Source organism: Spea bombifrons, chromosome 2, assembly GCF_027358695.1.
Source record: "Spea bombifrons isolate aSpeBom1 chromosome 2, aSpeBom1.2.pri, whole genome shotgun sequence".
Classification (NCBI taxonomy): domain Eukaryota; kingdom Metazoa; phylum Chordata; class Amphibia; order Anura; family Pelobatidae; genus Spea; species Spea bombifrons.
Window position 1 is genome coordinate 33,119,909 of NC_071088.1, and position 18,109 is coordinate 33,138,017.

At 36.2% G+C, this 18,109-nt stretch overlaps 1 protein-coding gene across 2 annotated transcripts in view; it reads right to left on the minus strand.

The window, feature by feature from the left end:
• Positions 1 to 252: 252 nt before the first annotated feature.
• Positions 253 to 18,109, minus strand: part of MID1 (midline 1) — a 172,339-nt gene continuing 154,482 nt past the window's right edge. For both annotated transcript variants that reach the window (XM_053457419.1, XM_053457418.1), the window contains exons 6-10: positions 15,738 to 15,865; positions 15,312 to 15,455; positions 9,139 to 9,300; positions 1,851 to 2,058; positions 253 to 632 (exon numbers count right to left, since the gene is read on the minus strand). In XM_053457419.1, coding sequence (XP_053313394.1) covers positions 284 to 632; positions 1,851 to 2,058; positions 9,139 to 9,300; positions 15,312 to 15,455; positions 15,738 to 15,865 — 991 coding nt within the window. In that variant the 3' untranslated portion in view covers positions 253 to 283. The remainder of the gene's footprint in view (positions 633 to 1,850; positions 2,059 to 9,138; positions 9,301 to 15,311; positions 15,456 to 15,737; positions 15,866 to 18,109) is intronic.

Sequence of the window (18,109 nt, forward strand, 5' to 3'; positions counted from 1 at the left end):
TGAAAATCACGCCGTGTGAAGTACAGTTTATATATAGCCATAATCAATAAAGCAATGTGCAAAAAAATAAGAAGTTCTTATAAAAAAGGTAATTAATAAATAACGTATAAATCTTCCTGTAGTGTATCGAAGTGGTTGGAAATAGGTGTCGGAAATTCATAAACTAATGGGAAATATGCACGGATTATTTTTTTGTAAATTGATGGGTGAATAGATTGCTGTTTCTTCTGAGAAATTCTATAAAAAAACAAGTTGTTTTTTTTCTGTGTATTTCTTGTGGTTTTTATGCCATTTGCTCCATGCAGTCCAAGTGGTCGGGTATGGGAAGGCCAGTTAAAATTGTTAAGCACTTATTCCAGACTGTGAGAGTCGGGCACACGGGTTGTGCAAACGCAATGTCAAAAGTGTAAAGGTGAATGGAGTTCAGCGCGTCGTAGAACGCCAGAGAACCGTTATCGTAGTCTAGCAAAATCCCAATGCGGCGCAGGTGCGGAGAGGGCTCTATGGGGATTTCTTTGCTGTTGTGCCTCACCACCCAGTTGTTGTTACAGCGACAAAATACCCAAGAGGCGGAATTCTTGCCAATCCACTCGTGCTTGGGGGCAGATTTGTAAGCGATGCCTACAGCATACCTAAAAAGAAGGGAGAGCGTAGTGAGCAACCCATAAATATGTAATAAATCGTTTGAAGCGTACAAAATACAATATTCCATTTAATTTTTAATTAAACCAGACTCAGATGACCTTTGTAAGGCTCCTGTAACCTGTGGTTGAACTACAATATCTAATTCTAGATTGTGTAACCATGATGAATATTGTAGGTTATCCAATCATTGTATTTATCCCATATCATTTGGGTGATTGGATATTAATTATTATCAGATTTGGTACCACCACTGTCCATAACATACAGTAAATAAGATTAAAAAAAATATTTAATATTAATACTCAGAAAAAATGAATATCTGTCAATATATGTATATTTGCATATACATACAATTTTATTTGCTTCATTTCAGCAAGCGGTTGTCTCGATGCTGCTTTCTGGTAATGTGGCAGGCCAGGAAACCATAATCCAAAGCCATTCCTAATGATGATCACGGATGTGTGCTGGGGCCTAGCATACAAAATTAATTCATCTAATTGGGTGTAACTGAAGGATATCTCCACTCAAGCTGTGCAGCAGTAGTTCTTGATGTAAATTAGTTACTCGAGACATCATGATAATGCAGCTTGATCAGGAGAATCTGAACAAAGCAAGAAATTACTTGCTAATTGTGTAATTTCGCCTTTCGTCTTGATCTACAGGAATACATTGCATTTAAAGATGCTATTACAATGTTAATAAAAAAATCTGCCCGAATAAAAGACATTTAAATATATTTTAAGGAAAGAAAACCAATATTTTTAAGACCGTAGTTCCATCTTTTTTGCATGTAGGCTGGGGAATCAGTGAATGAAGAAGGGTCTGTTATGTGGCTTAAAGACTATAAAATGATTATGTTGAAGAACATATGTAGCAGAATTTAATTGGGTTGGAGCAGCCTTGGTTGTGTAAATTGGATCCCCCTTGGTTAGCCGTCTTGATGCCCTGCTGTAAAGACTCAAAACTTAATTGGCCCTTAGCCTCATGTATAATTTAGGACAGCCATATGCCTATACCAGAAATTCTTCAATTCTTTCACTGTATTAAAATCTCCACTTTTGCTGGGAGGTTGTTCTACTTATCTTGCACCCTACACATAACTACTGTATTGCTCACTTGCTTACAGATGTAATGTTATTCTTATTGCATTGAATTAGTATCAACACATCAAGTGCAAGGTGGATGAACAGATATTAAATACATACCAGGTGCTTCCACTAATAACCACTTCCCAGTAGTGGCGCCCACTATCGAGGAACACGTTGCCAGCCACACCATAACTTCCTTGACTTGTAAAACGCTCCGGCGTGTGACTCTTCTTCGAAGAGGTCTCATCCCTTTCTACTGTGAGATTGTCATGCGATACCTTCAGTTTCCTGTGCGCAGATTTGGGATCCAGTTTAAATGGCTGACCTGGAGAAAAATTAAAAATGTAATTAGAAAAAAAATGTTATGGATAACGTCATTTGGGCTGAGGATGTACTATTGTGATACATGCATATCTAAGTAATTTCCTATTCTGAAGTCATCTGCCTTCATGTCACCCAAAGGTCTACTTTCATCTTACAAAGGCTGCCTTAACCATTCAACAACATTCAACAATGTAACACTAGGGAAGTAATAACTTAATTAGGGGAGTAGCTATGCTGGTCACTTGAACGGGAAGGTAAAATGTATTTTCCATAGAAAACATGGCATTCTAATACATATACTTGTCCAATCTGTTACCACCATCACTTTTTGTAGGTGTACCAGCAAAGGTCTAACTTTGGTAGAGAATAAGGTCCAGTTTAAGAAAAACTCGGTGAGAAGTTGGGTAGCAATATATGAACAAATAATGCCAACTAAAAACATAGAAACACACAAATATACTTCATTCAACTCATTCATTGAAACAGGAAGATTTTTAAGCCTATAAAATTTACACATTTTTAAACAAGCCATACAGATGAATCTGCTGCCCAGCTACAAAGCCCTGTACATCAGCCGGTTCCTATTCAATCTTTACAATGTTTACCGGTTCACCTGCTTAAATTTCCTTGCGTTTATGAAGTGTACTAAAACAGCCCGTAACAGGGGACTAATGTCCGTACGCAACGTTACTAGCTTGAATAAAAATGACGGAAATGAATTAAAACCATGTAAAATTATGATGGTGTAAAAAGCACTAGCGTGGCTGTTTATGTTGGCACCGGTTGCTTTTGAATAACGTCGGGTACAATAACAGGAAATTGCTTGGGGAGCAGAGCCTCATGGTTAGTTGATCTATTCTGCACCAACCTCTGTGTAGCACTCTGCATATTTGCTTGCGAGGCTAGATTAACATGGTTTGGCATTCTCACAGCTTTCTTTTAATAAGAAAGAAAAAGAAACATTTTAAGAAATCACCTCCCCCCTTTTTTTTTTTTTTTTTAAGAATTCTATCCAAATGCAGAGCAGTATAGTTCCAAACCAACATTTTATTGTATGCTATATCACATGAATGTTAAATGCATATTTTAAAAAAATATTCATAGTTTGTAAGTGGAAATTAATAATTGCCAGTATTAAAGAAAAAAATCATATCCATTTATTTTCCTGGTGTCTTTAGTCAGGTTTTGTCTTTTATTGAGTTTACATCATTAATCTTCATGGGCAATTCTATATCTCTCTTCTTTTCCAGGCTTGTGAAATCTCCTCCTGTTTATGTGTCATCTAAACCACACAAAATCAACTCTTTACATTTGCTTGTGGAGTTCTGTCCCTATCCTTGCCTGTAGAACGATTGCGACTTGTACTCAAGATTGCGTAGTTGGGATCAACACCTTCTTTTCAAGATTGTAAACATGCAAATTAACCTTTAATTCATGTTTTATGTAATATTGATGACATTTCCCAATCTTCTTTGCCTTAGTTAGTCATCCCCCACCCCTTCCATTTTTCCCAACTTCCTCCTAATTTATGTAGCCCACCTTAATCTTTAACTTCTTTCCAGTTTATGTAATATCACCAAAATCCTCAATTTCTTCCCCGTTTATGTTGTCCCACCTAGATCATTAGCTTCTTCCAAGCTCATGCAGTCTTGTCCAAATACTCAACCCTTCCAGTGTGTTTTGTCTTGCCATAATCTACCTCTCTGCACTTTGTGTAGTCCTATTGTGGGCTTGAAGCATCTCCCTAATTGTAGCAGTATCATGCAAGTTTATCAGTTTGTTAACCATATGGATATGTGAAATGAAACAAGACCTTTGTTAATATCCACCTGCAGAAAACGGACAGAAAAATGTTGAGGGAGAAATGAAGGGACGCTCAGAGATCAAAATTGTTAGACAACAAAAAAAACTGCAGCTATCACCACTAAATGTCTGACGGTACTGTCTATCGCTAAAGTGTTCTTAAACCATGTACAGCCTCCTGCACGTCAGTAAAATTACACCACAGATGTGAATTATGTAGAACTAACTCCATATTAAAGGCAGAAATATAGGTCTAGACATCCTATATCTCTAACTGTTATAGGAAATTAAAAGGGCTTTAAGGAGACACGTCCATAAGCTTGTGTAGATCAAAAGAACTCTCAGAGGGCTTGTTAATAGCAAAATAACATTCTTTTTTTTGTATTTAATACTTTAAAGTTCAATCCGGGATTACATTTGGATATCGCTCAGGGATAATAAAGGAACATGTTAAGTGAAAGCAAATCTAGTGCATTTGGACATGCAAGATACAATTGGGGAGATGTTCTGGATCGAGTTGCAAATTATTTTGTTATGTGATAAGAGAATAATCCACTGCAATATTTTAGTTATTAGCCCTTTAAAATAACAGAATGTGCTGAAGTGCCAAAGGGGACGTTGTGGTGGTTTTTAATTTAGCGAGTTTAATGCAATGTCTAAGGGTAAAGTAAATGTTTAAGTGATCAAATAAAAATGTACATCACTACCTGAATATTGTGGTAGAGAACAGATGTAAACAAAGAAAACCGGTGGAATTAAGCTTACAACTTCTCAGCCAACAAAGATCCCTATACAGCACACTTAACAATAATGACAATAAAACGATTACATTTAAAGATCCTGTACAGCCTACTCTGTGGAATTTAACATATTTCTAACAAATTAGTATTATTTTATTAATATTATTTTAAATATTTATTTCTTCTTATTGAGAAGGTGAAAAACCATGTCTGGTTTAATAGATGATATATAATGGATGCTATACTATGTAGTGTAGTGCCCCATTATACAAGCAACAACCACCAAAAAATAAAATCAGAAAAGCATAAAATCTTGCCTTTTCCAACATTTTATGGACCCACGTACATTTTGATATGACTTAGAAAGGCGATATTGCATGAAAGCAGGTTATATTCCAACGCACAGCTGTTGTGGACTTAAAAATGGTTTTAATCTTAATGGAATGTTCCTTTGGGGACTTTTTATGACTTGTACTTGTTAAAATCGGACTTAGGACTGCTTTCTGGTTAGAATACTATGCAGGAACCCACTTACCCCAGATCTTAGCGAAGGCATGGGTCAGGTCAGTGTAGATATTATCTGGCTCCCAACCCGTTTACCATCATGTTAGTGTTTTTGTATGGAAATGAAACATACTCCTCGAAACGTTTCGCAATTGAAGCCAATAATGCTGGTTTCCTTTGAGAGTTTAGTTCCAGCTTTTATTGTTTCTACAGCTTTTTGCAGCTGCGTAAACTTATAAAAACAGCATAAGTCATTATTACCTGGGGATAAGCTTATAGAACCTGAGAAAGTTGAGATTAATAGAGAGACAGGTTTCAGGAAAATGCATAAGGTTTCTCAATGAAACATGCCCTGGATGAAGCTATAAAAGATATAACAGGAATAAGAATAACCTTGGTGGGTCAGAAGGATTTTAAGGGTTAATATCACTTAAAGGGGAACATGTTTTTTTGCCAGAAATATCAGTTACCCTAAGGTTAAAGAGTCCCTTACTTTAAAAATAGATGTTTTGATTTTTTTTAACTCATTTTACAGTACAGTGGGATACATTAATGCTATATCATTAAAATATAACAATAAATAACAATAATAAATAATAATTAAGCTACATCTAGCTTAATGAATAAAGTGTATCATGTTAATAGCTACTAAGGAGACCATAATGGTTCTATTCCATTGTTTAACCCCTTAAGGACAATAGGGGTTTTTACTCGTAGTATATGGTGGGACAATGGCTCTTTTAACGTTTTTCAGTGTTACTGTTTAGCTGTGATTTTCTTCTCTCTCATTTCATGCTCCCACACATATTATATATTGTTTTTTTCAGGACAAACAGGGCTTTCTTTAGATACCATTAATTTTATCATATCATCTAATTTACTATAAAAAAAATGATAAAATATGGGGATTTTTTGTTAAAAAATTACTTTTTCTCACTTTTTAAACAGAAAACTTTTACTCATCTGCAAAAACGAATGAAAAAACCTGCTAAATAGATTCTACTATTTGTCCTGAGTTTAGAAATACCCAATGTTTTTATGTTTTTTTGCTTTTTTCTGCACGTTATGGGGCAATAAGTACAGGTAGCGTTTTGCCATTTCAAAACCTTTTTTTCCAAATCTGGTAATTCTTCCCCCCATGTGCCATTTCAGGTATCTTTGAAGCCGGCCAATGAAATTTACCCCATCAAATCATATATTTTTAAAAACTAGACACCCCAAGGTATTTGAAATGCTGGTATTTTAACCCTTTCAATGCACTAATTTTACCACTACCCTTTGTGAAACTTTATGGTAGTAATTCTTTTTGTATTTTTTTCACACATGTTGTATAAATTTATCGCTCCTGGTGTATGTCCGTGTCACACAACACCCCAATATGTGTTCAGTAACATCTCCTGAGCGCAGCGATACCCCACATGCATGGGTTTGTAGGGTTATTTGGGAGGTAAAAGGCCGCCTTTGTGAGGTGTGTATTTTTTTGCCATTTAGACATCTGCCCCATGTCCCATATTTGGGACATCTTTGAACCCGGCCAATTCAATTTACCCCATCAAATCATATATTTTTTAATACTAGACACCCTATGGGCATTTGTAATGCCAATATTTTAACTCTTTCCATAATGGAATTTTTGTAAAGATATTAGGACATATTTTGTAAAAATTTTAGGACTTGCTTATTAAAAACTTTTTTTTTTTTTGGTGACAGTGGGGATTTTTACATGTTACCATATTTTTGACATTTTTTTGAAACATTTTTTAAATTTTTTTTTAATTTTTTTTTTTTTTTTTTTTTTTTTTTTTTTTACTAGTCACTCTCACTAGTGAGCTGGGCTCCATTGACCTTGCATGGTTGGATGCAGTACCTGCATTCAACCTGCAGGAGGAGCTCGAGAGTTCTCAAGAGGGTCTGGATAGACCCTCTATGAACTCATTTCTATTGTTAATGCCATCCTGTGAATGACGGCAACGTCATTCACAGGATGGCACTTGTGGTTGCTCCTCGGAGCAATCACAAGGCGATCGGGGGTCGGGGGGTAGTGTTACTGACATGCCTCGATATCGAGGCATGTCAGTAACACCATTTATGCTTAGGAAGCGATTCATATCGCTTCCTAAGCAGTTTTAGCCGGGCGCCGCCGCGATCTTTGATGATCGGTGCGGCGGCGGCCATTTTTCTTCCGGGGAGGGCTGCCGAGGGCTGCCCTCCCCGGATCCACGGTCAGCCTCACTTGTGAGGCTTCCGTGGATGCTGCAAAGCCGCCGATCGCGGCGAAAACGCCGCGATCGCGGCGCTGCAGCTATTTAACGGCAGCCCGTACATGTACGGGCATTGTCGTTAACCCGTTGCACGGCAACCCCGTACATGTACGGGGATTGTCGTTAAGGGGTTAAAAGATTGTTAAAACTCCTACCCTTAAATCACAAACGTATAAAAATAATCTTTCAAATACCAAGAAATACAAAATAAACCAAGCTGTACATATTATTGCCGTAAAACTAACGGTAAATATTAGTAAATTTCCATTAAACAGAGCCAGATGCCTCCAAAAAGAAAATAAAACTGGGACCCTGTTCTGCTTACTCGTGCTCAACAAATTTTTTTGAGGCTTCAGAACAGCTGAACTTGGGTCAATACAGCCTTCAGGCCTCACGCGCTTTTCTAGACTTGCCAGGACATTTTTCCCCATTCAGGTCATAACAGAAATGCGTTGCTTTCCAAAACTAAAAATCACAACAACCAAATTTTTGTAGATGAAAGGTATCTGATAGACCTTCTAAATTAATATTCAAACATTCATCAATCATGCCAGGGGATAAAAAGGGGTCTACACTTTGAGTAGCCAAGACAAACTATTTAGGATTTGTTAGCATTTAATTATTTATAAAAGTAATCCGTTGTACAAGTACATTCAGGTTTTTCAACATATCCATACACACCAACACTATCCCTAGATATGAAAACCATGTATATTCACTTTAACTGGGCTCCTACGGTATCCACACGCAATACAGAAGGTCATGCTTATATAAATACAAGATAATGCTCAACCAAGCAACACAGAACATAACACTAAACCATCTACACCACCCATATGTGCTTATCGGCAAATCCCATCTGCATAGATTATGATGTAGGCATCCTGTGCATGTCAAGGAAAAACATTAAAATGTTATGACTTTCCAATTTCCTCCACAACAAAAAAAATTGCTCGCTTGAGCATAAATTAACAGCAGATTTATCTTCACATTGAGAGCAGTACAATCCCAAACGCTTGATTAGATAGCTAGAAAATTGTTAAGCCCAATTACCAGTTAACACCGAGTGGCCTTTGTTAAACAGACCCTACATTGTTTTAGATTACACAGGAAACAGGGCTACAAGACCCAGCCTCTGAAGGTTAAATATGAGTGAACTTCTCTACAAACGACATAATGAGTGCCAAATGCAAATTTCCGCTCTCATAACGGGCTGAAATAAATTAAAATAAATCCTCGTTTACTATAACGCTATCCTCTTGACTGGCTACCTGCTTTCAGAGGCAAGTTAATGAATATTCTTTTGGGCATAAAATGTTATAGGACATACAGATATATATTTTTGCTAGCTTTACACACAGATCTCTCCCCCTCCCCACTCAAGATCTCAGAAAATATTCAGGAATATATAGGAGAAAAATAGCTTACCATCAAAAAATAATCAAAAGATATTTTCAAGTTCAGTTGAGATGTTTATTTTACTGGGTGTTGAGGGAGAATTTAAATTATGGTTCTAACTTTATTTCTTGGTATCATCATCAGATATCATATAAAGTTTCAAATCTAGGGTAGCCCATGTCAAATGTTCCATGCAGTCAATGCCCGATGAGAAAGTGTGAGAGATCTCATACATCATTGTGACCTAAGCGCCAGGCACCAACGGGAAACATTCTGAGGAATTTCTGAAGGCTCATTCTCATTTACAAAGTCATTTAATTATTGACCAGTCCGCGTGGCCATCAAACAATGAGTCAAGTGGTCTCTGACACTTACTGTTTGTCTTCAGTTTGCCAGGTTCACTGTTTCGACTCCCAGCTTGATTAATGGCCTTAACGACGAAGATGTACTTGGTACCGCTTTGTAGACCATGCACCGTATAGTGGTTCTGTTTGATATTGGGAACAATCATCCAGCTGTCGGCAGAGTTACACAAACCTGCAAATAAGGGAAATCTATTAGTCCTAGAAAACGCATTAGTAGAATATCAGAATGTTTAGTTTGCCATCAAAATAATGAACCAAGAAAACGTTTGCTAAGCGTCTCAAGTCAGCCTTGCTTTACTTTTCTATTAGCGCTGAACTCTTCCAGGGCTACTTGACATTTCGAGACCTGACCATCTATTAAAAGGTTTGCATTGTCAACTTCAAATAATTACAGCTTTGAAGTAAAATAAATTACTTTTAAAGCAAAGACTCCTGTTCCATGTTAAATATTTAAGGTGGTTCTTCAAACCGAGGTATTGATATTTGCCTGGTAAGCTTGTGCAAAATTCCATCAAAATGGAATTGGGTATAACCAAATTAAATGGATTTAACGTAACTAAAATTAGGAAATGGGAAAGAATCCTACACATATTGGCAATTGAAGTATGACTGGTTCTGGTTGTTTCCTTTCTTTGCTGCATCTCATTTTATATAATATTTTTTTTTGTTTGTTTTTTTTTTTGTTTTTTAACACCTTATATGCCCTAGAGGCAAGTTTTATATTTTTTGGTATGTCTTAATGTGTTAATAACGTGTTTTGTACTGTATCCTTATTTGTATTGCTTAGTATGGTCTAATATCTAAGCAATTGTCTTTTCGATGTTAAAAACGAATAAAAAACATATTTACAAAAAAAAAAAAAAAAAAGTTTACATTGCCAACTTCAAATAATTACAGCTTTGAAGTAAACGAAATTACTTTTAAACCAAAGACTCCTGTTCCATGTTAAATATTTAAGGTGGTTCTTCAAACCGAGGTATTGATATTTGCCTGGTAAGCTTGTGCAAGGTGGGTATCTGCCATATTAAAACTGAATAATCAGCCGACGAAATTCAGTTCAATTTAAGTTCGTAAAGTAATTTTAATAAATTCACTCTAAGCTTAAAAATCAATAACTCTTTATATAACATTATTTAAAGTCCAAGTAGCGGTGAAACATACCACCAACCAGCATTTATATGTCAGAAATACAAAAGTCTATTCTATACCTCCCAACATTTCAAAGTTTAAATAGATATACTTATTTTTTGGGTAGAGCCAGGGCTTTACAAAGACTTTCTATGAGAGCATGTGGCCTAATTATACTTGTTTCTGACTAAGGCATTTAGAAGAAAATTAATGCATTCATTTATAAAAACATTTTCTTAAACATTGAAAGAATTGGAGGGTCGAAAAGAACCACTTGGTCCATCTAGAATGCCTATTTTCTTGATTCAGTAAAATTTCCTCACTTTTTTAGCCTCTACCAGTTTTGATGAGAGGCTGTTCCATTTTTCTACCACCTTCTTGGTGAAGTAAAACTCAATATGTATTTTATATAAAGTGTTTTAAAGTCCCAATAGCTGTAAAACACAAGACCAACCTTTTCAACTAGGCCGAAGAAGAATAAAGTAGGTAGTTTCTTTACACACTACAGTGACTTTTACGGCTGTACAACACCATAATACACTACGACCGATCAAAAGGACATCAAGGGATAAATAAGGGACTGATGGGTTTTGTTTTCGATGCAGAGATGTTTGCGGGCACTTTGAGGGTATGCTATGATAGAAGCTGGAGTCATTGAAGGTGCAGTACCTACAATGCCATAGTATCCACCTTCTAAGCCTTAACACCATAAAGTGTTAAATTAGAGTCATGTACAACTATGTAATTACAGACCAGATATAGTTTCAGCTTACAGGTTTTAGGAGTTTTGGGGGGGAGTCCTCTGGAATGAAAGCCCCGTAATGCATTTGAGGTGTAAGATGCTATTTTAGACAACACACTGACACAGCAACATAACATTGTTATTTCCACCCGAGGAGCCTTGTGTCCTAAAAATAGCTGACTATTTCTGCTGATATGCTGATTTTTCTTAATATGAAAGATAATTTGAAACAAGAAAGAGAGATTGTCCTGGAACTTTTCAGATACAGACTTGTTGTCAGGCTGCATCTAGTCTAAGCTGTCACATATAATGGAATATGGAGTAGCACAGCTGCAAAATGCACAGTAATACAGGATGCAAGGGTTCTCCGCTAACAGAGCACAACCTCTGCAATCTGGAGGTAATAAATGTGGAAAGTTATTTCCTTTGGGCTTTATGCTGACATGTTCTATATATACCGGATGGGACCGATCCCATATTCCTAATCTATTCCATTTAAGATGGGGGAAAACCCCAGGTTCAGTTGTACCATCTGATCTCGTTTGTGTGACATACATCAGAGTCCTATCCAGCGTATTCCCAAGACAACAGAACCTAGACCTCAGCTTTGTGCAGGAGCCGATGGAATAATGGAAAGATAATCAGCTAAAACTTAAAAACAAATATAGAGGCATTCAGAAAACAGCAAAAAAAAAACAAAAGAGCCGAGAACCGTAAAGTGAGATTGTTAATAATGTAATTTTACTAAGATTATATAATTATAGTTTTAGGTAGTTTAATAATTTAATTTAAAGCTACTGTTCTCGCTATGCTGTGGAATTTAACTATATAGCTATATGGCAGCATTGGAAACAATATTACTAGAAGAGTTGAGTGCCAAATACATTCCCAGAATTCATTATTTAATCAAGTAAAAATTAAAATGTTATGCCATTTATAATTTTTGTCAGGGACACTTCACACGGTAATTGATTTATTTTTTTGCTGGTTTCTTAATGAATTTACATTAAAATACCTAAAAACTATTAGTTACTGTACAAAACTAACATATAGGATTCCATAAAAGTGTCAGATGCTCTTCAAGTATCTCGGCTTATGTAAACTTTTTTACAGAAGAGACAATAACTAAACCAGACGATTGCTCCGATACAAAAACCGTTCTCTCTCTTTTATCCATAAATTATTCTGTCGGCCACGCTGCGTTCATCACTCTTTATAAACACGAAGAATCAAACTGTGGACACCTAGTCATCAACAAATGATTCATCATCATTCATTAGAAATGTCTATTCCTAAATATATTTTAGGGTTTCTCTGCCAGTTATAGGTTTCCAAATGCATAATCCTACAATTACCTTTTCGGACTGTTTAGAATAGTATACGATGCTATAGGTATATTATTAATTTGTAGTTCCAGAAGGGTAAAAATGTTCACTAAAAGCTCTGCATATTGTAAGTGCCTTTATCAAAACCTTTTTTTAAATTTTTTTATAAAAAAAAATACAACGGTATAATTTATAAGCCTGAAAGTAAAGAACCTACTTAATGACGCTTAATTTTGTATAATTAGCTAGGCCAATGCCTGCTGGGGAAAATTGTTGTAAAACATTATTAAATTTTAAATGAATGCTGCTTAGCAATGGGATTTTGATTTGAGATTCAACAACTGCAATTACACAAAATATCAGACAACTCCATGTATACTTTTTAATTTTTCACGTGAATAATTATGGATTTTTTTTCTCTCACATCTGCAAAAGCAGCTGTTGAGGTGATATTTTGAAAGCCATTGTGTAGACTTCAATTGCTAGAGAGAACGGCGTCTGAAACTATAATGATGTAAGGGGGAAAAAAACATAATTAACGCTTATTCTCCATTGTATTTCGTCCTTGGTAATTTGTGGAAAGTACAAATAATTTAGTATCGGGAAGAAATTCCGAGAAAGAAAAATGATCAGGAAGCATTCGGAACTTGAGGATTGCCACTGTCTCTCCTTCAAAGACAACCAACGACTCTCCTTGCAGACATTCCAGCTTGACCATTTCCGTTCGGTCAGGAAGCCAAAGTCAGTAAGTTTATTTGTTGGATCTCAACTCAGTATTTTTTTCCCTTTTCTTTTATAATTGCCGGTCGTAACTTGTAACTGTGACATACTTGGACTTTAAATAAACCAAAAGTCTATCCTTTCATCTTAGTCATCTCAACAGAGAAAAGCCATTCCAGTTAAAGGTAAAGAACATGGAATATTTAATTCTGAACTACAGGCTCATAGGGTAACTTCTTTAAAACGGGATTTGGTGTGTATTCACTATTCACAGGGCCTGAGCAGGAGAAACTTGCTGGGATTAGCCCTTCGTAATGTATAGTAATATCAGAGGACAAATGATCGGGTCGCAAGGACAACAATATTGTTAATACATAATCTGAATGTTCTCCGAGTTATTATGTGGTACAGCTATTGGGCTTTAGTACTTTAATATGCATTCTTCCTTGAGGCTGTCTGGGACATTACTTTTTCTCTTTTTAATTTGTTTATTACAAAAAAAGCTACATTGATAAGTGCCAAATTGGCCTTAATTATCATTCCATCTTGTTAATTATCTTTTATTTTCCTCGATGACACACAAAGCTGTAATTAAAGTTGCGAGCCGTGGGTGACAGCTTCTTGCTGTGCACTCCTCGCAGCAATTATCGCAAGTAAATCTTATTAACGCGTATTTTGAGTATCAAGAGTCCTCGTCTACACTGCTGTCTTCTAATAATTAAGCAATTAGTTTGGCTCAATTCTGTAGGAAAATAAAAAAAAAAAATCCCAAAAAAGGATTATATAAAAATGCCTATATATATCACAACAGGAAATAATCCCTTTAAAAGTGAAGGGGCAGTTAAAGGGTTAATGCCTTTTTTAATTTAATGTAAAGTTATGTCATTGTTTGGCATTTGTGTGTATGAATGATTTATATATATATATATATATATATATATATATATATATATATATACACATATATATATATATATATATACACATATATATATATATATATACACACATATATATATACACATATATATACACACACACACACATATATACATATAAGTATAAGTAAAAAATATATATATATATACATACATATTTATTCAGAAGTATTTTGAGGATATTCCATTAAAAATCATTTACAACATTAACAAGGTCTGCACCGTATTTCTGATTCATTTCCTGTTATTTTAATGGACACCCTTTTTTTTTTTTTTAAACAATGACATTTGTAAGCGACCCCGGACTATATCTATATCTGCGTACAAACACAGAAGTATAAGTAAAACGGCCGTCTAAAAACAATATATGAAAAGCAGAACCGTTTTAAAGGGATAGTCACAACAATGTATTTCTTTCAGGGATCAATGGGGCTATTTTTGTTACAATTGTCGCTCGTTCCTTTTTTCTCGGCAGCTGCTTTCTGATATCTGGCAGCTGACATAGCGGCTGCGCCATCGGCACAAACCAAGTATAAAGTGCCGGTGAAAACCGTATATTAGCATAAAAACACAACTATTCCTTTAAGCTGTATTTCACATTATTTCAATATATTTTCTCTTTTGAATTCTAGGCATATTAATGACTGACTATCTCTTTAATTCTATGTTTGCCGACCACTAATACTAACAATTTTTAAATTGTGATAGCTTGAAGAATGCCTAAATATTAATTTCCTACAAGTTCTGATGAAGACACAACTTAAACACTAAACTCTTTGATGAACCAAAATAAGAACAGGTTTGTTAAAGGTGCTGCTTCGCAAACCACCACTTAGCCTCCCCAGTCTAGAATGTTAAGCAAATAACCCCTAGAAGATATGTTCTTTTATTCCTTTCTCTAAAGGTTTAACCACATAAAAAAACACAAACTTCTAAGAGGCTTTTTCAGTTTTTATGGCTGCCTATCAGTTCCTGCTCTGGAGTCACATGACTAAAAAAAACAATCCCCATGAAAAATCCTTAACAAAAACTTTATGTGATTTAAGGATTGGTTTTGGGAAGGATTTGGGCATCACTAAGGGATGATATTTCTAATGTTCCCTAATTTAGTTATAAAAGTGTTAAAAATTCAGACGAGAAGGTGGGACAGCGCCAGGATATTGCAAGATAATGGACAATGGTGACATTCAATTGAGCTGGCGAAACCAACTATAGTAACAAGAAACAAAGCGCAAACTTACTCAACACTACACTGTATTGCCGTATCCTGTAATTAACGTAACCATATTTTGTGTCCACTGAACATAAGCAAACCTTGTGTTGAACTTACTGACTACATTTGCTTGTCCGGTAAAGATGGTATATTGCAGTTCATACGAAACAACACTAAATTCATCGTCTGATGTCCAATGTACGGTAATGGTGTCATATGAAGCAGTGCAGAGTTCCTCCCTTATAACCGGGGGACTTGGTGCTGCGAAGACAGACAAAATATTTATGTTAAAATGTGAATTGTTAGCTTTACTTCTACATCACATTTCTTTTCTGTATTGGCATAACCGGGAGTTGAAAAACAAATGAACTACCAACAGACTGTCTCATGTTATGAAGAAGTTACAAAGGATTTCTGGCCCTCAAAGGTCCCTTTTTCAGATATACAATATATATATTTATTTTATTAAGATGGTACAATGAAAAGTTAACTTCCACAAAGGATTCTGTTGAGTTAGGGCATAATTGATAATCATAGCCTTACCTGTTAGATAATCAAGACATTCTAACATTTTCTTCTCTCTGGAAAAATCTAATGCAAAAGTGTCAAACGTATCATTGAGGTTGATTTCTGGAATAAGCACTTGAGAGGATGCGGTTGCCATTGATACTCTGAAAACAGAAAGAGAAAAAAAAAAATTAATTCACATTTTTCTTTTTGAAGACAGACAATTCCCAGCTACACCCAATGTCTTTAATTCACTGTTACATGAAAAATCACTATTACCTGCTGACAAGCACAAGGGCATATGGGAATTTCTTTAACGGAAAAAAAATTTACTGTGATACAAATCGCAATGGTAAACAGAGGGAAAATAAGCTCTGAATCTGATATCCGAGCCACTGTTCTAAAAAACAATTTTTTATTTGAGATCTAGATGATGAAAACATGTCTTCAACAGCCATTAAGTATAATTTGTAGGTACAATATGCTAAAAATGTTTTTATTGTTTTGTACATTACCCAGACATACGAATCTTAATGAACAAAACAGGTCCCTCGGAAGAAAAGAAAAGAAAAAAAAAATACAGCAAAGCTACAGCATTAAGAATGTCTTTACGAACTGAAGCCACTTAAAAAAGTTTTGCAGAGTTGCGCATAACTTTTTTTGCCTTAAATTTCTTATGGTCATTAAAAGCAGGGCCGGCCCAAGACAAAATGCCGCCTGGGGCGAATTTTAAAATGCTGCCCCCCACCCTTATCTACTCTTCCTCTCCCTCTGTCACTGCCGCCCCCCCCATTATCTACCCTTCCTCCCTCCCTATTATCTACCCTTACCCCCCCCCTTGTACTTACCTTTCAGCAGTCCTGCGGCGAGTCTCCCTGTTCGGTCTCGGTGCCGGCTTGTAAAGCTGAGCGCCGGAAATGAGGTAATCTTCCGGCGCTCAGCATTACAAGCCGGCACCGAGACCGAACAGGGAGACTCGCCGCAGAGGAGAGAGAGGGGCGCCGAGCGGGTACTGACAGCTTGGTAAGCGAAAACCACTTGGCGCCCCTTTCTCTCTCTTTCGCTTTAAAACAAAAAAAAAGGGCTTGGGGCGGCAAAGTGCCGCCCCTTCAAAAGTGCCACCTGGAGCGGTTGCCCCACTCGGCTCCATTGTTGGGCCGGCCCTGATTAAAAGACTTCCATAACATTATCTGGTTGTTAAGGTAGTGAGGGGGTCACGTAGGTCCAAGGGAGTATAAAAGGAAGGAAAAGGAAAGTAAACTGGAACATCCTGTCAGCCTAAATGGTGGTGGTTGACACAACTGAGTTTTATTCACTAAAGTGATCGTTGTTAGGCGAGGCTGTAGAAGAGTTGTGGTTCCAACTCCCTCACCTCACTATTCGTTATGAATGGCCAACAATGGTAAGAAGGGCTGAGCCGACCATGAATAATGCATAATCCAACAAGTGAGGCGATCTCACTGATCTGACTGTGCATTACAGATGTTCCCCATTGTTCACCTTTCATAATGTATATTAAGTCAAGGAGTTGAAATCACAACTGTCATGCAAACTCTACCACCAAAGCTTGCGTGGGAAAAGATGGGTGAAGTCACTGCTACCAATTAACACGGGCAAAGCATGACATAATGTTACATGGACAAGAAACTGCACGCTACTTCATACGGGGTCTGAATAGTTGGTAACTAAGACAAGCATCGCTGATCTGTTAAAACCGTTGCTATAAACCTGATAATATTCATTGGACATCTATCACAATGACTTCTCCCAGTGTCCTTCAACATAATAAAATGATGAATAAAGTGCTCTTACAACAAGGCTAGCAGCAAAATAAAATAATGGACTACAGTATGTATATGTGTCCCTGGATTTTTAAAAATATAAAATCTATGATGCAACTATACAAACTGGGAGGATACAGATTATATATTATATATAATATATATCTCCATTTGTGCTGCCTTCAGTCAAAAACAGTATATAAAAAAACGATCAGATATTAATATTAATTACTCTGGCACATAAATATCTTGTTTTTTTCCATATTTAAAAAAATATTCTATTCCTCCCATGTTGATCTCTCTTTCACATGTTACAATCAAAACGAATGTCTGTAAGCCAAGTCTGGCGAAGCCACGGCCAAGATTATGGTTTCTGGGAAAGTTACTCCATAAATTATCTACACATGTAGATTTTCTATCCAAAATATTTTGGCTGGGACACTTTTGTGCCTAAAAACAAATCAGTTTCTGTTTCTTTTAATGCTGCCATATTAATGCGGGGCTTGTGATTGAGAACATTGGATCATTTATCTGTTTGTAGTCAAGATGGCTAAACAAAAAAAAAGACAACGCTATTTCAAGTTGATATGGCTTATTAAAATGCAACAGATGTACATGGAAATGATT